At 38.1% G+C, this 20,533-nt stretch overlaps 2 protein-coding genes and 1 long non-coding RNA gene across 5 annotated transcripts in view; 2 read left to right on the top strand and 1 right to left on the bottom strand.

Moving 5' to 3' along the window:
* The window catches only part of LOC147484643 (rhomboid-like protein 20), a 49,931-nt gene extending 46,198 nt beyond the window's left edge, over positions 1–3,733 (top strand). For all 3 annotated transcript variants that reach the window (XM_086577007.1, XM_086577006.1, XM_086577005.1), the window contains 3 exons: positions 1,561–1,653; positions 2,289–2,414; positions 3,162–3,733. In XM_086577007.1, the coding sequence (XP_086433133.1) occupies positions 1,561–1,653; positions 2,289–2,414; positions 3,162–3,335 (393 nt within the window). In that variant the 3' untranslated portion in view covers positions 3,336–3,733. The remainder of the gene's footprint in view (positions 1–1,560; positions 1,654–2,288; positions 2,415–3,161) is intronic.
* Positions 3,734–4,382: 649 nt separating this feature from the next.
* On the bottom strand, positions 4,383–7,824 carry LOC147484642 (uncharacterized). The gene is made up of 2 exons (XR_015204316.1): positions 4,971–7,824; positions 4,383–4,810 (listed from the first exon to the last, which is right to left on the bottom strand). It is a non-coding gene; the product is annotated as an uncharacterized LOC147484642 (long non-coding RNA).
* A 5,115-nt stretch (positions 7,825–12,939) lies between these two features.
* Positions 12,940–16,933, top strand: LOC147484641 (uncharacterized). Its single transcript, XM_086576993.1, has 2 exons — positions 12,940–15,810; positions 16,421–16,933. The coding sequence occupies exons 1-2, from the start codon at positions 13,122–13,124 to the stop codon at positions 16,822–16,824; spliced, it is 3,093 nt and encodes a 1,030-aa protein (XP_086433119.1). The 5' UTR covers positions 12,940–13,121; the 3' UTR covers positions 16,825–16,933.
* The last annotated feature ends 3,600 nt before the right edge of the window (positions 16,934–20,533 follow it).

The following is a 20,533-nucleotide window of genomic DNA, read 5'->3' as shown; positions in this document are numbered from 1 at the left end:
GTCTTGCGTGTTCATTTTGAGAACCGTTTCTCGACCAGGGAGGAGAAACCAGAATTCTCCTCCGAAATAATATACAAGGTCACGAGGCACCACTGGTTACACTGTGTTGCTCATCATCAATAAATCGGGATGCCCAGTTGGCAGGGAACATGGTTGTAATTTTGGGGAAGAATGAGAACTAAAACTTTTCCATCTCATTTCTCTTGTTTTTTAGTTGTTAGTATAGTTCTTGTTTTACCGCAGGCTTAATTGATTAATTGTTACGTCTCATGCAAAATTATTTCAATAGATACTTTCATAGTGGTATTCAACCAATATAGCTCTGGTTCACGGTGTAGCAAATTCGTAGTAGTAAGATGATGAAAAGTAGTTTTTATTAAAGTTTTTACTCCCTTGGGCATTAGACATGGATTTGATATTACCTAAGTAGTAAGATCATGAATATCATTACAGGTTAATTTTATAGGTAAACTATTTAATCAAAACTTATGTTCGAGAAAACTATTTCATTTACGCCCATTGAGTGGCTAAGTTCCTATGCATGTTTATCAACATCTCTAGCCCCAAATAATTTTAATAATGTTGAACGAAAATGGACAGCCGTAGAACCATGACAATTTTCTCTATACAAAGATGTAAAAGCTTGAGACTAATTATTGCTTCTGAGTCATGTTTATTTTATTTTATTTTTTGATTGGCAAGCCTGTTTTATATGAGATCAGTAACTCTTTGGTGCTGGCGGGGTTCGACCGCAGACCTCTGGTATCATCACCCAAAGGTTTTACCAACTTTGCTAGTTGGGGGGATGGGGCGAGAAATAAACGATCCTTATAACAATGGTCCAGGACTGAAAACCTTTGACCTGCAACCTCATTATTGTTTCCCCAGCTAAAACATCCGCAAATCTTTTGTGTAGCCCTCTGATTGGTTATCCTTTTCTGCTCTTTATGTTTTTGTTTGTCTCACTCTTGTGTTTGGCATTAGACATAATGATTATCTAGAAAGAGGCTAGTTTGATCTGCACTGCTGCAGATTTGGATGACCTCATGGTTTTTTGATGTTGAAAAATACTGCTCCAATCTGTGCGTTGTTCATATCTGGTTTAATTTACATTTGCAGTTGCATAGATTTGAGATTCATATTGACGAGAAGGTTTAGTTTGTTGGACCATAGTGTATGAAGAGTTCACCAGTCCTTTTTCTGAGCAAAATTTTTTTGATGGATTTCTTTATTAAAAGGATTGTAAAGCAATAAATTACGGTGAAGTTTTATTTCTTTGATTTTGCAGATCCTTCCTTGAACATGTTGGCATCTGGACCTTATGGTCTTATATTTTCTTCATTTGTACCATTCTACTTTGGCATCCCAGTTTCGACATGATTTCGTATTTTTGGAATTAACTTCTCTGACAAGTCGTTTGTATATTTAGCAGGTCTTCAGGTAAGTTGGTTCTTTAAGTATTTCATGTTTTTTCCTTTTTATCAATTTCTAGGCTGACTCGACGTGAAATAGTTTTTTTCTCAACTAAATGCTAACTGTACTTTTACTGTCACCTCACAGCTCCTTTTCTTGTTGTGGAAAAGATCTATTCTGCCAGGCATATGTGGTGTTCTTCTCTATCGTTCGAATATTTTAGGCATACGCCGCATCAAGGTTAGTTTTTAGTTTTCCAATTGTTCTTTACCTTCTGTAGATAATTTAGCTGGGCATGTTCTTATATGGCAGTAGAACAATTACTTAGATTTCACTAGTAGCCAGCTTAGTAGCTCTTCATTGAATGGAGCAACAATTTCAGTCATTCAGACTATTTTATACAGAAGATCTATTGAGTCAAGCTATACTCGGATACAATATTTTGATAATGCAGCTAATTGTAATTTTTTTAATTATCAGGAATGAAGAAAACATGACTCCAGAAAAACGGTACTATAGATAGTTATAGATCGTCTTGTGGTGCTCCTTTTTCTTTTTAGGCACACAGATCTCAGTAAAATCTTTAGATTGTGAAGTGTACAGACTGTCTGATATGAAATTGGAACAATTGTATGTTTAATAGCTAAATGATTAACGGGTTCTTATTGCAAAATCAGTTCCTTTTCATTTCACTTGAACAAATAATTCCCAATGACCAAATGTCATACAGCTCCTAGGGTGCCATATGCATTCTATTAGCCATACTTGGAGCAGTGTTGTGGCTTTCTTTGTTACTGCGATATATACATGTCCTAAACCTTTCACATCCTGGTCTTTCTTGACAATGTAATTTGTTTATTGAATAACTTTTGCAGTTCCCGGAGTTTGTCAGTTTGTTCTTTTCGCGATTGTCTTGGCCCACTTTGGGAGGTTCATCCCCTCCAGCATCAGGCGGGAATGTAATTGAAAACATACCATCTTATACCGGCTGTGAAGTGGAGGCAAGTACTGTTAGTAAATGATTTTTATTGCTGTTTGTCACTTCTGAAGAACTTATGGATGTTAGCTTTGTTTTATTGCACAGAACTATATTCTTACATCACGTATGTTAATATTATTACCATGTGAAGTCCTTATCCAAATTTATGTCTGACATTGGCTCCACTTTAAATGTTGATGATCTTATTCTAACTTTAGGCTCTCACAGATCTTCATTTGCTGCATTGATGTTTAAATTTTGGTGCTTAGATTACCAACTTATAGTAGATAACATGTCACATCTAATGCTCCACCATCCCGCCGCAAGAATTTCACTTTCATATGTTCCACTGCATTTTGATATGAGTTCAAATTTCTAGGACACTTTGATATTTTGGCCGTCAGGCATTTTCTTTTGCTCTGTTGGATGGTTCTCACACATCATTTTGGCCGTCAGACTCTCACACATCATTTTCTTTTGCTCTGAGTACAAACAAGGACTCCACTTTGCCCGGTCTTGTGCGCTGTGTTTGTGCTGACTTAAATGATGTTCCTGGTCTTTGTCAATGGCTTTCTGCAGTATAGCTTTATGCAATACCTATAATAGATTATGGGCAATGTGGTTTTCGCTTTTGGATTGCCTAAATTATGTAATCGATCCTTGTTTGTTATGAAAACAATAATTGGTTATTGCAATGGTTCCATTCTTCTTGTACTTCCTCATCTCTTATTCTCTCCTCCTGACTCACTAACTAATTTTCTTGGTTCAGGGAAATTATCCTTCCGTTGCTCCTCTTGCTTCTACCGTGGAGCCATCTGACAATTCCATCGGGACACTGGTTTCAATGGGATTTGACAGGAGCTCGGCAAGACAGGCACTTGTACAGGCCAGAAACGACGTTAATGTGGCTACAAACATCCTTCTTGAAGCACAATCTCACTAATTCAAACCCTGGTCAATAGGGGGATAAAAAAGAAAAATGAGTTTTCAAATTCGCAATGCTAACTGAATCCTGTTTGGCGGGATAATAACCATCAAACAAGCATAGTCATCCACTTCCGACCCAACTGTCCAGGGGTCTTTTCTGGTTTGGCTGTTTCGCTGCATATATGCATGGTGCTAGATCATCATTTGGCATACACTAATGATTTACCGAGCTTAGGGTGGTGGTCATTTCTTCATCTGGAAGTGATTTGATTTTGTATAGAGATTTGAACGATGTGGTTCTTTATTTCTTTTAGTCATGTTTGTAACATGGCCTGTAGTAGCCATTGTCAATTGGTATAAATTCAAATTCATGAACTCCTTGTAAGAGAATATGAGGACATATTTTTTTTTTCAGTCTAGATGCTTTCATTTATCATTCTGCCACCACACCGAAAATCTTCATCTGTTTAACTTATATCAGTAACAGCTTTTGGCACTCTGCAGTGTTGACGCTTACCATATGCTCTTAAGTCTGTAACATCAAATGTTCTACTTAGAATTTGTAGAAAAGCGTGGTCTTTGCTGCTGTTTTATTTGCAGGTAATGGAACTATGTAACAGTAAGTGCCAAATGTAAACTCGCCATTTATAGCCTTCCAATTGTTTGGGAATTAGGACCACCAAATTCCACAATTACTATTTGAATTTTGAAGTCGTAACATAAATATGCCCGAATTTTATCTGGGAATAATGTGGTCCGCTACTGATTGCAGGAGGATCTCTGAACTCCATCTTTAGTTGCTGTATACGTATAATCTTTTCTTGAATTCTCATTCTGCAAGTTCCATTAACGAAGTTTTGGCTATATTTCTCCAGGTACGTCTATAATCTACTTTCTTACGAAGTTTTGGATATGATGATTGTAGTCTATTGCCAATCCTTCAATCTGTTAAATTTGTCTCTGAGAATTTGTTCACATACTAGCTATTGTTTTCTATTGCTTTATATATGAGTATCAGTTCTAACTAATCAAGTATCGGTGAAAGTTCACCAATCACACAATCTTTAGAAACAAACACTTAAGAATACATTCAGAAGGATAACATGCTTGTAGAACCTAAACTACGAATACAATAAGCAGAATTTCATTTTTACTTCACTTCTAACCTGAAAGAAAAACTTTTTCAACCAAACGCAGCTCTTTGAGAACATCTTGAGTCCATTCTCTCAGTAATTAGTTCCTCTGAACATTTTACTCCGATTCTAATTAAGGCACTCAGGCATTCTTTGATTTGATTTCTTGGAATGCCATCTTCAATATGACTTTCATTGGATAGCATGTGCATATCTGCGATGTCCAACACCCCGTGAAGGGTGAGTCCATCCTTGAACATGTTATCTGTAAGTCTCTTTCCGGTGAGCATTTCTAGCATAAGTACACCATAACTGTAAACATCCCCTTGTGTAGACACCGCTGCACCCATGCCATACTCTGCAATCCATTGATAGACTCATTAAGCTTGTGATAGTGGCTCAATATTTATTTGTTGAACATATTTTAAGTTATATTCATTCTTTTAAATTACAAATTGCATGCTACCATATTATGAAATTAACCTCTGTAAAAGAGAATGATAATTGAGTGGAAGTACCTGGAGGAATGTACCCAATAGTTCCTCTTATAGCAACTGAGCTACTTTCCTTTTTGTTGGATGTGGTAGTTGCCTTGGAGAGAAATTTTGCTAAGCCAAAGTCAGCAACAACGGCAGTCATGTCATGGCTGAGCTGTACATTTTGCTCGACTTCAGATCACATACGTCCTTCGCATTGATTATGTAGGTAATTCAAAGCATATGCGACATTGATTGCTATGTTCAATCTTTGGTAGAAGCTCAAACTTTTTTGTAGATCTTGTCCATCTGAAATTTGGTGCAACCAGCTTTCTAGACTTCCATTGGGCATGAATTCGTAAACAATAGCCTTAAAATCATTACCGCTAAAATTCACACTTGAGCAAACAGTTAAGATCTTGAGTAGATTTCGATGTCGAATTTCTTTCAAGGCTTCACATTCAGCGACGAAACTCTTGGAAGCTCTACGTTCCATGAGGTTAAGTACCTTCACGGCAATAAGACCTTCATCTTGCTGGAGAATCCCTTTGTAGACAGTTCCACTACTTCCCATACTAATCAAATTTGTCGAGGAAAAGCCGTCCGTTGCCTTTTGAAGCTCATTGTAGGAGACCCTTCTAAGATCTCCTGGACGACATTGTTCTTTAGGAGGTTTAATTTTGCATTAGGCTTTTTCATCAAAATGATTACAATGAGCAATGCCACCACTAGTAGCAGCGGTACAAGTACCCCAAGTGCCACCTTTAAAGCTAGAGGAACTTCTTTTTTGGTAGACTTAGGGATGTTGCATTTGTGTAACCTAAGCTTTGGAATGCCCCCACAAAGCTTGTCGTTTCCAACGACTGATATTGCACTGGCATTGTGAAAGACCCCTTTCGTCCACACCTCACCCTCAAGGTTATTGAAAGATAGGTTTACGCTTCGTAAAAAGAAGATCGAGATCCTCTAGACGTCTTGGAATATTTCCAGTCATGTTGTTGTGTGAAACATCCAAAACCTGGAGGCTTATCAAAGAACCAAGTGAAGAGGGAAGGAGTCCTTGGAAGAAATTACCTTGGAAGTAAAGGTATTCCAAACTCAAAAAACTTGCAAGGGTGTCAGGAATTTCTCTGATCAATTTGTTATCGGAGACATCTAATGTCTGAAGTTTCTTCAAATTACCGATTTCTAATGGCATGGGACCATTTAATGAATTATGTGCTAAATTATGGAAACGTAAACCCAGGGACAGCGCAATCTCTTTATTTGGTATGGTGCCTGTAAACTGGTTATAAGAGAGGTTTAACACTTGCGAATTTGGATTGCCTGAAACTGTTGAAGTTATATGCTTCCTTTTAAAATGTCATCTGACATATCAACATCGAATAACTTAGACATGTTACTCACGGAGGAAGGGATTTGTCGTGATAGTTTGTTCATATCTAGATACAACGTTCCCAGGTTTTGAAGATTTCCAATGCCAGTGGGAATACTGCCTGTCAAGAAGTTGACCGACAGTAACAAGTATAACAAACCATGGAGATTCCCAATTTCAGTAGGAATGTTTCCAGATAATCGAATATCATCTGCAAATATTGGAGTTGGCTTGAGAGATTACCTATGGAGGCAGGTAGCATACCTCCAAAATTGTTGGAGGAGCTTAGAACGAGATATTGTAGATATGTACAATTAGTTAGAGGAGTAAGGAAGTCTAAATCACTAGATCCCCCACTTCCAAGATGATTGTCATTCAAAAATAGTACGTAAAGCTCCTTTTGATTTCCCACATTAACTGGAACTTTTCCAGTAAATTGGTTCTCGCCAATATCAAAGACTGTGATTTTCGTAGCATTGAAAAAAGAAACAGGAATTGGTCCAGAAAATTGGTTGTCACTTGTATAAAAAAATTGAAGATTGGGAAGTGTAAGACCAACGTCTGCGGGAAGTTTCCCACTCAGTTGGTTTTGTGGAAGGAAATAACTGCCAAAGATGAGAGGTTAAAAAGAGATGAAGGACATGTACCAGATAGGTTATTCAGACCAAGATCCAGAATCTTGAGGTTTCTGAATTGGTTTATAGTACTTGGAATAACTCCACGTACTGATGCTATTTCCAGATAATGAAACAAATTCAAGGGACAATGTACCCCAAAGAAGGTGGGATTACTCCAGTTATATTGTTATCACGTAGATACAATGTAGCAAGCTTTGAAAGAGAGCCAACTTCCGTAGGTATCTTTCCATCAAGTTTGTTGGTATCTAAATAGAGATTTACGAGGTTGGAACATCGGGTCAGACTAACTAGAATTTTGCCAACCAAAGAAGTGTTACTCAAAATAATATCTTCTAGTCTAAACAAATAAGCAAGTTCATGAGGAATCTCACCAGGGAGGAAATTGTTTTGGTCTTTTGGAGAACTAGTCTCCTCCAAAAAGAGAGGTTTCCAATGTGAGGAGATAATTTATCTGCCCGACCAAGCCTTTGGAATCAAGATCCAATATTGTCACCCTTTGATGTCTATGCATGACTGCATGTCACTCCCTCCCACTCACAGAAGTGGTGAGACTCGTTCGTTCCACGATCTGGTAACGTTGTAAGGATCTAGAGTAATATGAGATTTGAATGAGAGCAATGCAAGTTTATCTGTTTCAATTCCTAAGATGTTGGCTGCCGAGAATCTCAGTAGTAAAGAAAAGCAAGTGAAAAAAATGTAATGTAATTACTAGGAAGAAACTAATTACCCTCATAGAGTGCTTGTAAGTACTAAAGAAGAAGAGGTTTATTTGAGACTTTGAGCAGAACTTCAAATTAATTTGGATGAAATGTATCTTCTATTTATTTTTATTTTTTTCGCTCGATAAGAAAGAATATATTAACAATGAAAAGAAAAAAAAAAAAAAAAATTAAAATACAGGATATCCGAAAAAGCGATTGGGTGCATTAGACAATGGATTGACAACAATGTAATTCGCTTTGTATCCCAAGAGACCACAACTTTCAGTCTGTGGAAGACTTTAGAAGACCTCAACGAGAAGACAAGAAAGGACGCACATAATAACTCCTGTCACTTAGAGATCCTTGTTATAGAAAAGCAAGAGAGAGGCAAAAGCAGAAAACTATCTCACTCTAGAGATGATGACAAAAGAAAATCTAGGAGCGCGAGTAGACCTCTTAAGAAAGATTTGTCGTGCAATTATTGCGGTATCTATGACCACTTCAAATATGCATGCATAGAATTGAAGAGGGATGAGAAGACTAGTACCGTACATGAAGACAAGTTAGAGTTGAAAGAAAGCACCACCGGTAGAGACGCCACAGATATCGCTTCACATGGAGAAGTAGGAATTGTGTCAGAAGGTGACGAGTTATGCTTGAGCACTTCATGCCACGCTACAGTGGGTGGTAGATACAGGTGTTTCTTACCACGTCACACCCTACAAGAGTTTCTTCACTACCTACAAATCTGGTGATTTTGGTGAGGTGAAGATGGGCAACAGTGGAGTCTCGAAGATTATAGGCATTGGAGATGTTCATATAGAAACCAATGTCGGCTATACCTTGACACTCAAGGATGTAAGACATGTCCCTGACATTCGGCTAAGCCTAATTTCGGCTGAGAAATTAGATGATGACGGCTTTGTAAACTCGTTTGGTAACGGGGTATGGAAACTGAACAGAGGTTCCATTGTAGCAGCTAGAGGAAAGAAAACTTGCTCTCTTTACAAAACACAGGCTAGTTTGTGTAAAGCAAAAGCGAATGCGGCAGAAGAAGAAGCTTCATCCGAACTGTGGCACAAGACCGCGTGTCATGGGCATAAAAGGGATGGAAGTTCTTGCTAAGCAAAAGGTGCGTGCATTAAAGGTAGGTACACATTTAAATACATGTACTCACTGTTTGGTAGGAAAGCAACACAGGGTGTCTTTCCAAAGAGTCCCGTCTCACAGAAAGGACATTGTCCTTGAACTAGTGCACATAGACTTATGTGGTCCTATGAGAGTAAAGTCCCACCAGGGAGCTTCATACTTCTTGACATTCATTGATGATGTGTCAAGAAAAATATGGGCCTATAGTCTGAAGACCAAGGATGAAGTACTTGGCGTGTTTGAGAAATTCCACAAATGGTGGAAAGAGAGACCGGGAAGTTGTTGGAATGTATTCGCCGGATAATGGGGGTGAGTACATTGGGCCATTTGAAGAGTATTGCCGAGTCATGGGATTCGGCCATGAGCGCACCGCTCCCAAGACACCGCAAATGTAATGGAATAGCGAGAGAATGAACCGCACCATTGTAGAGAGGATGAGATGCATGCTATCTCACTCTAAGCTACCTAAAAACTACTTGGGTAAAAGCAATGCGCATACAAATTGCATGTGATCAACCCGTCATCGCAAAGCCTCGAATAGTGATTATCCGAGGAGAGAGTATGGTCGCGGCAGAGATGTTGATTATGGATACTTGAGGGTATTTGGGTGCGGGGCATTTGTGCATATTCCGAAGGATGAGAGATCCAAGCTTGATGACAAAGCCAAAGCGGTTGCATTTTTCGGGTTATGGAGATGAAAAGTTTGGTTACAAACTCTATGATCCGATTAACAAGAAGGTAATCCGAAGTCGAGATGTTGTGTTCTTAGAAGACCAAACCATAGCGGACTTTGAGGAGGGTGAGAAGCTACGGGCTTTCACCAATGATCTTGTTGATTCGAAACCGGAAGTTCCTCCGTGGAACGTCGGGAACGCATTGAGAATGCAGAGAACCATGAGTTTGAAGCTCATGATGAGAATCCTATTGCTCATGATGGGATAGAACCTATTGGTATAGAAGATGCAAAAGTGCATCCTCCTGAGGCACCAGCAGATGGGGCAAGGAGGTCTGACAGAGGGAGACTAGCTTCAACTAGGTATCCACCACATACGTACATGCTACTATCGGATGGTGGAGAACCTATGTACTATCAAGAGGCACTTGAAGGTACAGACAAGGAAAAGTGGTTGAAGGCCATGCATGACGAGATGGATTCTTTGCATAAGAATCACACTTATGAGTTAGTTGAGAAACCGCAGGGACGAAAAATTCTCAAGAATAAGTGGATATACAAAGTCAAGCATGAGGAGAACAATCCTCACCCAAGGCACAAAGCTCGCCTTGTTGTGAAGGGATTCGGTCAAAGGAAAGGGATTGACTTTGATGAGATTTTCTCTCTGTAGTGAAGATGACTTCTATCCAGGTGGTATTGGGTATGGCCGCAAAGTATGAACTTAGAGGTTGAAAGCAAACTAGATGTTAAGACAACTTTTCTTCATGGAGACCTTGAAGAAGATATCTACATGGACCCGACCCGGGAGGGTTTGAGGTCAAAGGCAAGGAGCACTTAGTATGCAAGCCGATAAAGAGCTTGTATGGGTTGAAGCAAGCACCGAGACAATGGTACATAAAGTTTGACTCCTTTATGGAGAAGCAAGGATACAAGAAGTCCGCTTCCGATCATTGTCGGCGTTTGTTCGAGATTTTCATATGGAGATTTCATAGTGTTATTGTTTGTATGTGGATGATATGTTGATAGTTGGTCCAAACATCAACAAGATATCCAAGTCAAAGAAAGACTCGAGTAAGTCCTTTGAGATGAAGGATTTGGGTCAAGCAAAGCGATACTTGGGATGTGGATCACCGTGATAGAAAGAGGGAAGTTGTGGCTTTCTCAAGAAAGCTACATTGAGAAGCGTGTTGAAGAGATTCAACATGGATCAAGTGAAGCCAATCGGTTAATCCGCTTGGTGGTGGCCCGCATTTGACCAAAAGAGATGTGTCCAAAGGGTGAGCATGAAAGCAGAGTTAGATGGAAAAGATTCATTATGCATCCGCATGGGCGCCTTTAATGTATGTCCATGGTGTGTACAAGACCGGATATTTCTTTTTCGCCGTTGGTGTTGTAAGCGCATTTCACAAAATCCGGGTAAAGAACATTGGAAAGGTGTTAAGTGGATATTGAGATATCTCGCGGGCACTTCCAAATCGTGTTTGTGCTTTGGTGGAAGTAAGCCCTTACTTGAAAGCGCTACACCGATCTGATTATGACAGTGATGTTGACTCGATGAAGTCCACCTCCGGTTATCCGGTTACTTTTGCAGGGGAGCGGTTTCTTGGCAATCAAAGTTGCAAAAGTGTGTTGCCCTCCACTTCTTCTGAAGCATATATTGCCACCGAAAGTTGCAAAGAGATGCTATGGATGAAGAGGTTCTTCGACGAACTAGGGCTAAAGCATAAACAAATTGTAGTTCTACGCGACGGTCGAGGCGCCATCCATCCACTGAGTAAGAAGAATCCGAAGTTTTCATTCTAGATCCAAGCATATACACGTCGCTATCATTGGAATAGAAGTACTTTCGAAGACAAGCATGTGTGTATCGAGAAGATCCATACCGACAAGAACGGGTCGGATATGATGACCAAAGTCTTACCGAAAGGTAAGTTTGATATTTGTTGTGCTACCGTCGGAATGGTAGCGCACTCCTCTCTTGATTTGGAAATTGCATGGAGGTATCCCCCTCAATGTTCGGAGGGGAGATTGTTGGAGTTATCCCTCACATGAGGAAACGAGAAACGCGTGGAGATGTTAGGGCACCGGAGATGTTAGAACAAGCACCTCCGCAAGAGCACGGAACAAGAGGGCACCTGCGCCCAAGAGCCTAGAACAAGAGGGCACCTACGCTCAGAGCGAGGGCACCTGCGCCCAAGACTGTTTTCGTGGGCCTCGCTACAGTAACCGCGAAATTTGGTTTTTTGATATAAAAACAAAATCATGGTTTTGGAAAACCCTAAGTCAGAAGACTAAGAACCAGACAAAAACAAAGAGAGAAACCCAATCTTGAAAGCTATCAAGATTGAGAAATAACCTTTACAGAGATACAACCCTGTAAAGATATAAGAGTGATCTAGTAAGGTGAGAGACCGAAAAGGAGATTGTAATCTTCCTTCCCACTTTATTAAGAACTGGCTCTTGTGGAAGTAGACATCATTGGCCGAACCACGGTAAATCTTTGTTTTGTGGTTTGCCTTTACTGCTTTATATTATTATTTGTTGTTGATAGTTGTTTAGCGAGTTGGGCATGCTAGTATAGGTAGTTTGTGATATTTAGAATTTGTCTGGAGTTGAAGTGTGTTCATACAAATTATCTGTGTAGTGGAAATCGATTGATATTGGTATAATTCCTAACAAGTGTTACCCCCACTAGATGAGCCAATAGGGGGGGGATCTGCAATACTAGTTAACCCAAGCAAATATAAGTAATGCATCCATTTACATTTACATTATTGCTACTACTATTCCTATTACTTCTACTACTGCTACTGCCATAATTTTTTCTAGGTCTATTCCTAACAAAATATGGTGGCAAACAAGTATTCATGCTAGATGCTGGAAAACAAGAGGTAGTGTGAGAAACTCCCTAGTTCACTTTAATGTAAAGTACTATACTGTGGTGGTCCTCCACCCTATAAAGTAGTGGAAAAAATATGTTTCTGCACTTATTTGAAGACCTCCCATAGTCGTCCCATGTCCCGTCTCTACATTGATAAGAGTATGAATCTGGGATGAACAAGCTCAATGAGCTTGTCTGCAAAGTATCCTACACGGCAAGACCTTAATAAGTAACCACAGACGAGAAACCATGAGATTCATGGAAAAAGCACGTTGATTTTGATGATTTCCTCCACATCCCACAACTGTAAGACAAAAAACAGTTTCTTTGACTCCCACCATTACCCCCCGCGCCATAGTGGTCCGAAATAGATCAAATATCATCCTATAACAATTTTAAAATTGTTATGTGAGAGGTCCAAAATCTACAGAATCTGATTACCAATACCTAGAAGCAATGCTTCCTCCCAAGAAGTTTGTGAAAAACTAAAAGCGAATAACAAATACTCTGTACTCCTTTTAAGCTCCATATTTGAATATACGAAACTTGAATAAGATGAAGGCAGTACACAGATTAAGTGCACCAGTAGTTCAACTTGAAAAAGACCTGATTACCAAATTATTCTACACGACAAGATTAATGAAGATCTTGACAGGCAAGACCAAATATTTTGAATTCTGAAACAGAGGATTCACATTTGTAAATCAACCAAGTACACGTCACAATGCTCCTATATAGTACGACACCACATATGTTAGTTTCTACAATTCGCAAAGATGATTTCAAAGCAGGCATTTACATTACTTAACTTTTACATGATCTTCCTACTCTTCAACCAATTGATGTCACAAACAAAACCTTCGATGGCCACCTCAGGAAATGAGACTGATCTCCAATCTCTCATTGCCATTAGAGATGGAATTGAAGGCTTAAGCTCATGGAACCAATCTTTTCATTTCTGTCAGTGGCAAGGCATTACATGCGGCAAGCGTCATCAAAGGGTCATAAGTTTGAATCTTTCCAGCCAGAGTTTGGTTGGATCATTATCGCCTCATATTGGAAACCTCAGCTTCCTAAGGGTCATCAACCTACAGCACAATAAACTCTACGGTGAGATCCCACAAGAAACTGGTCGGATGTTTCGTCTTCAAGAACTCAATCTCTTCAATAACACTTTCAAAGGAGAAATTCCAGTCAATCTAACCCTGTGTACTGAACTCAGGTTCATTGATTTAAGTTGGAACAAATTATCAGGGAATATTCCGGCAAAGCTTGGCTCATTGTTAAAGCTTGTATTCTTGAAAATTGAAAGAAACAATCTGACAGGGGTGCTACCCCCTTCTTTAGGTAATCTTTCGTCACTTCAAGGCTTCTCCACAGCTGAAAATAAATTGGTTGGAAGTATTCCAGCCAGCTTTGGTAGACTGTTGAGCTTAATATCCTTCAATGTTGGACTTAATAGATTGTCTGGTGAGCTCCCTTTAACAATTTTCAACATCTCATCCCTGAATGGCATAGGAATTTCCTTTAACCAATTTAGTGGTAGTCTTCCACCAGACATGGGCATCACTCTTCCTAATCTCGTTAACTTCTTTGGGGGTGAAAATCAACTTTCTGGACTACTCCCAGTTTCATTAACTAATGCTTCCAAACTTCAAAATTTTGATATTTCAGTAAACAATTTCGAAGGACAAGTTCCTACAGATTTTCAATTCCCTCAAACTATCAAAACGATAAATTTTGGATTCAATCAGCTAGGAACAGGAGAAGCCCGTGATTTGAGTTTTATCGCTTATTTGACCAACTCCAGTAATAATCTAAAGATATTGGACTTGGCTGAAAACAATTTTGGAGGCGTTTTCCCGAATTCTATTACCAATCTCTCTAACCAAATAGAAGAGTTGTATCTAGGAGTCAATCAAATGTTTGGAATTATCCCAGAAGGGATTGGGAACTTGATCAATTTGTTTATATTAGCTCTCCATTATAATAATTTTTACGGTAGTATTCCATCTTCTATTGGAAAACTTCATAGTTTGCAGGGGTTAGCTCTGTTTGAAAACAAATTGTCTGGACCTATTCCATCTTCTCTAGCAAACAATACTAAATTAAAGAGGTTGTTGTTAGGAAGTAACAGACTTGAAGGAAACATTCCTTCAGGTCTTGGTGCTCTTCGCCAATTGCAAGAACTGGATCTGGAACAACTAAACCTAAATGGTACCCTACCTAAAGAGATCCTTAATATTTCCTCTCTGATTCTTCTTTCCTTCTCTCAGAACTCTTTAACTGGTTCCCTACCTTTAGTAGTAGGAAAACTGAAAAATCTTGGTACAATGGATGCGTCTAGAAATAAGCTATCTGGTTTATTGCCTGGTACTCTTGGTGACTGTTTGAGTCTGGAAAAGTTATACTTGCACAACAATCTTTTTGAAGGGACAGTTCCTCAATCTTTGAGTTTTTTAAAGAATATCCAAGAGTTAGATCTATCCAGCAACAACTTGTCTGGTGAAATTCCAAAGTATTGGGAGGACTTTCCATATCTCCAGAAGTTGAATCTATCCTTTAATAAACTTGAAGGTGAGGTACCAGTGAACGGAATCTTTAAAATTGCAAGCAATTTTTCAGTAGCTGGAAATTTTAATCTCTGTGGGGGTATATGCGAACTACAATTGCCACCGTGCCAACTAAACAAATCTGAAAAGCAAGATGAAAAAAAGCAAGGAAGGTTCGATCCTTCCAAAATAGCAATCGTGATCAGTGTGGTCGTGGTCATTCTTTTGGCATCATGTTCTCTAATATTTTACTTGAGAAGAAAAAGTAAACTTAAAACAGCTTATTTGCCATCATTAAGTGATCAGCATGTTAAGGTCTCTTATGGAGATCTTTCTCAAGCGACTAGAGGGTTTTCTCCAACTAATTTTGTTGGTTCAGGTGGTTTTGGCAGTGTGTACAGGGGAATGCTCAACGGATATGAAACCATTGTTGCTGTTAAGGTGTTCAAACTTCAATTAAAAGGAGCTTTAAAGAGTTTCATGGCAGAGTGTGAATCATTGCGTAATATTCGCCATCGAAATCTTGTTAAGATTCTAACCTCTTGCTCTAGTGTGGATTATGAAGGAAATGAATTCAAAGCACTAGTCTTTGAGTTCATGCCAAATGGAAGTTTAGAGAAGTGGCTGCATCAAGAGATCAATGAACAAGATGAAGAATCGAATTTGAACATACTTCAAAGAGTAAATGTCGCCATTGATGTTGCTTCTGCGCTTAGCTACCTTCATCACGAGTGTCACGTTTTGGTTATTCATCGTGATCTAAAACCAAGCAATGTGCTTCTTGATAATGATATGGTAGCTCATGTTGGTGATTTTGGTTTGGCAAAGCTTCTTCCAGGATCAATAAAGAACTCGCATAATAATCAAAGTACCTCAACAGGGGTAAAGGGAACAATTGGCTATGCCGCTCCAGGTAGGAATTTAAAGATCCACATATGTTGAATTGTTTATTTAAGTCCTTTTTCCAATTCATAAATGCATGAAAATCAATATCTGGGTCACTGCATTATTTATAATATTTATTTGCAGCCACATTTTAGCGAAACTCAACTCATTTGGCTTTTTTATTTCCCATGTCAAGTTTGACACCATTAACCCTGTCACACAAAGCTAATATATGTACAGAGGGCCTTGGATAATTGGATGTTTTCAGCTCCGGAGCTTATAGCATAGTTATTTAGATCTCTTAAAAGATGAAAAAGGACTTGTTAGTCCCAATAAAAAGTCGTACGTTAGAGAGAATAAAACGTTCAACTTTTTCTAATTAATTTATTTTCAGTCCATTTTAGTTGTTTAAATTAAAAAGATCGAGGTTGAAAGAATTGTGGTTGTGGTGGTAATTAAGCTACTTTGTCTACTTCTATCAATATCTTAACTGGTGATTGTAAAGACGTTTTGAATCTCTCTATAGTATATTTACTATCGTATCTACTATTTTTTTTTTGCCAATGGCTCTAAATCTATATTTTTTTTGTTACATTTAAATGGTTTTATGGAACTGGCGATTGATGTATATAATGCAGAATATGGTATGGGAGCTAATGCATCCACAGAAGGTGATGTGTACAGTTATGGAATTATGGTGTTGGAAATGTCCACAGGAAGGAGACCAACCGATGAGATGTTTAAAATCGGTTTAAGCCTCCATAACTACGCTAGCAGCGGTTTGCAAGATCAACTTGTAAAGATTGTAGATCCAATACTTCTATCTGAAGGAGATGACACTTTAGGAGATACTAATAGCATGAGAATTGGTAGTCATAGAAGAACAAAACTGCTAGAGTGCATGACTGCAGTAGTCAAAATTGGGGTTGCATGTTCTGTTGATTCACCGTCAGAGAGAATGGATATTAGAGATGTCATTAAAAAATTGCACACTATCAGAGACATATTTCTTGGTACTAGGGTTCACGGAGAATGTAACTGACTCCAATGACAGTTTAATTTGATAGGTAAAAATTGCATCTTTATTTTCAAAATAAATCAATATGAATGAAAGAGATATAGAGAGAACGGAAAAAATCAGTTTTTGCTTAGTAATTTTTCCTTCGTTTATTTATGTTCTTAGATATATAGAATACTGTTTAGAAACTTTTGTAACTAGGGTAAAAAGGAAAATTGAAGGCAGGTTCTTCATACATCTGTTAGAGTTTGCTACAACCAGTACGTGATTCACAATATAGTGGCCATATGCTCTACTTTTGTGAGGTGAAAGTTACTAGTGATTTTGTATCAATTTGGTTATCATGCAATCTTTGTTAAGACCAACTCAATTGGCCCCTTAATTATATATCACTGTAAAACCATGAAAACCTCCCTCCAATGGCCCCCATAAATGTATTTCTCAATCAGCAAAATTGTTGAATTTCTCACTGTGTATATGCAACTAAATATGCAAGGTGGCTCATGTCTGACCACAGAGGCAAGCAGACGCAACTCCCAATGGAACACAATTCTTATCCGGCCACTAGCACTTTAGTTCGAAAAGTTTATCGTTTGAAACTTTGACTACACCAGGCGCCATTCTCATTGGCCATTCCTCCAACACCAGAAGCTATTTCGAGTGGTGCCCCATACTCAGAAGTCAGAACCATTCTAGTGCTCATTATTGCATCCCTATCCACTCTAAATTGGGAATTAGGGATGTATACACTAAAAATAACACTGGAGTTGGTCTAATTGTTAGCAAATACTAAATGAGGTCTTCCTACTTGTAGGTAACATGAGCCTTACCCCTCAGGAAAGACCTAAACATTCTGCATTTTTCTTGAATCACAAGGTGGCATAGGGCATCTTGGAAGTGGACCGCGGACTTTATTGGGTGAGTTCCTTCCAAAATTAACTATTGTTCATCTGGTCACTACGTCTACAGACTTTTAGGATGAGTTTTCTTGCTTTCTTGTATCTACATCTATAGTTTTTCCTTTCTTAAAAAGCTTGTTCACCAAGGAGTCTTTCCTTTATAGTGTGGAATGATCGTTTTCCTTGATAATGAGATTTGAGCAGTGACAATGATACTTGCTTGTGTTTGCTTTTTCACTCCCTTGTAAAGTTGCATGTATCTAAAGTTTGCAACTAATGTTTGGCTTTAATTTTAGACACGGCCTTCAATTTAATTGTAGCAAATAATATTTCGTTGAATTTGACTCACTATAATCATGTTATTCTATGGTTTTTGCTCTTTCGTAGTTGCAGTCCTGTTTCAAAAAATGCGAGCTTACAAGTCTTTAATTTCTCTCCTTCCCAAGATAAATGAAAGAAGAACCCGAAAGGTTACAGAGAAAATCTGAGTAATAGTTAGAGATCAATATGTGCAATTTATTGAAATATTTATGTAAAGACGAGCGCACATTGTACTAAATTTTGAATTCCATAGAGGAATATAATTATAGAAGAAACTTGAATTTGATTAAGCATGTAAGACATGTGAATTGCACAAGTGAACCAGTAGTTCTACTTAACATCATATTGAATAGGGGTAATTGGCCAAAACCCCCTATATTATGACATACATTTGTGTTTGCCCCTCAAATTTTGAATCATTACAAAAGAACCCCCACTCCATCCCGCTCTCCTCCAGAAATCATCTATATTTGCTCTATTGCCTAAAGTATTCCTAAAAACTCTAGAGGTAAACACACATGTATGTCACACTCTAAGCGAAGCATTCAGAAAAACTAACATTGCATCTCTAATTATTGCTCCGGATTTATATTTCACCTTATTGAATTTTGCATCCAACCTTGAACATGCTAATTCCTTCCATGACTTCCTTGAGTTTGTTGGCAACCGGCCTCCGACCTGATTATGGAAAACTTTGAACTTGGGATTATCTATTTATTTGCACTTGAGAAAATGACTACCCCATACAGTCCGTTTCCCGACTTAGCTTGTGCGCTTTTCACTTTTGATTGGTTTCATCCATCCCGACCCTATATGTTGCTATTAGGCAGACAAGAGTGGCCACACAATGGCGATTCATCATTTTTAGCCCCCAAGTCTGAGGTTGACAAGGAGTTGGTCTATCTCTCAAGCGAAAGAGTTCAAGAGATCTCTCTCAAGAAAAAACACGGGTGCACCAGTACACTCCTTTCCATTCCATCTCCGGTACTCGTTTGTCTGCCATGAAATGACTAAACCAAAGCGGATCGCCCTTATCTTTAAGGTCCAGATGGAACTTTTCACCTGTTATGAACAACCATTTTTCCTCCGAATCATAATAAATTCTTTGTGTTCTTCCTAGCTTCCCTACTTGTTGAAAGAGTGAGGGGCGGTGCTATTGGACCAACGTTTACCAACCACAATGAACCGAGACCGCAAAGCTATAGACCCAATCATTGAGTAGTGAATCCATTTGGTTTTTGCCAAGAGTTGGACCTCCTTAAGTTTTTGGATTCTAAACTTAACACTATCTTTAAGCATAGTCAATGAACCCTCTTACTTCCGATACATCAGACTAACAAGCGTTGCCGCCATTGAATTGTAAGCAATTGCAAACCATAAAGAGATAAACTATGGAGCCCCGACAAAATATGGTAAGAACTAATTAAGAAGACCACTCCACCAACACTCCATTAATGAATTTTAATGGCAGAGGAAACAACAAGGGGTAGTTAATTTAGTTTGAATGGGTTCCGGGATAACACTAAAATTAATGGATGAAATATATTGAACAAAAAAGATGAAGAAATTTATTATTTATGTATCAATATGTTTGTTAATTGAAGGGTAAAATAGGCAATAAAGCAAATATGAATGATTTTGTGGATAGGATGGAGATGGAGTGGCCGAGTGGGTTCATTTCTGATGATTCAAAATTTAGAGGGTAAAAGTAAAAGTAAAACCGTAAAACACAAATTGTCATAAAATAGGAGCAAATTATTCTACACGGGCGGCCAGTAAATATTTCACCAAAGCATATGAGAATACAAAAAATTGGGGCTATAGAGCTGCTTCATAGAAAAAATTACTTTTAAAAACCTGGAAGTATTATTTTTGGGTTTTAATACCATTTTGGTTATTTTCATTACTAAAATATGTTATTTTTTAAAATAATTTTGAATTTGGGGATATGACTCGAGACCGCCTGCCAAACTTTTTTTTTCAAACTTTTCCATATTCTCTTTTTACCCGTTATCCGTTTTTCAAAAAAACAAAAATGACTACTTCACAATTAATGTTAACCAATCAAATAAAAGATATATAAAGAAAGTGAGAGAAACATCTACTATATGCTCAAAAATGTTTTCGAAAATATGAATTCTGATTTTGGAAATAAATGAATTCTCAATTTTGGAAGATGATATACTTAGGCGTTGAATTCACTACTTGCTTAATGAATTTCTATATATGATAATATTAATCTTTGTTAAAATTGGAAATAAATTTATTACATACCTTTGATCACGTTTCGCAATTGACGTCTTTTTCATTTTTGATCTCTCACAAACTTAATTTTCTCGATAATTTAGTTGCCTAAATTGAGTAATTTTTCACAACTCAAATTTTTTATTCAGTTTCCTTTTTTTATGTGAAATTCAACTTTTGGTTTTGCCTAAACCCAGCATATTTTTGGGTAGCTAGTCGGTTATGATTGTTTCCAAGTGAGAATCTTTTCGTCTATTTCTGGTAAAATT

The sequence above is a fragment of the Coptis chinensis genome, chromosome 8 (genome assembly GCF_015680905.1).
Source record: "Coptis chinensis isolate HL-2020 chromosome 8, ASM1568090v1, whole genome shotgun sequence".
In the NCBI taxonomy this organism is placed as follows: Eukaryota; Viridiplantae; Streptophyta; class Magnoliopsida; order Ranunculales; family Ranunculaceae; genus Coptis; species Coptis chinensis.
This window is presented reverse-complemented; position numbering and strand designations above follow the sequence as displayed.

Excerpts from the sequence above, each read along its gene's own strand:
- LOC147484641 (XM_086576993.1), top strand. The coding sequence starts at position 13,122 with ATGATTTCAAAGCAGGCATTTACATTACTTAACTTTTACATGATCTTC. Across the intron at positions 15,811-16,420 it reads AATTGGCTATGCCGCTCCAG|AATATGGTATGGGAGCTAAT; the intron begins GTAGGAATTTAA and ends TATATAATGCAG.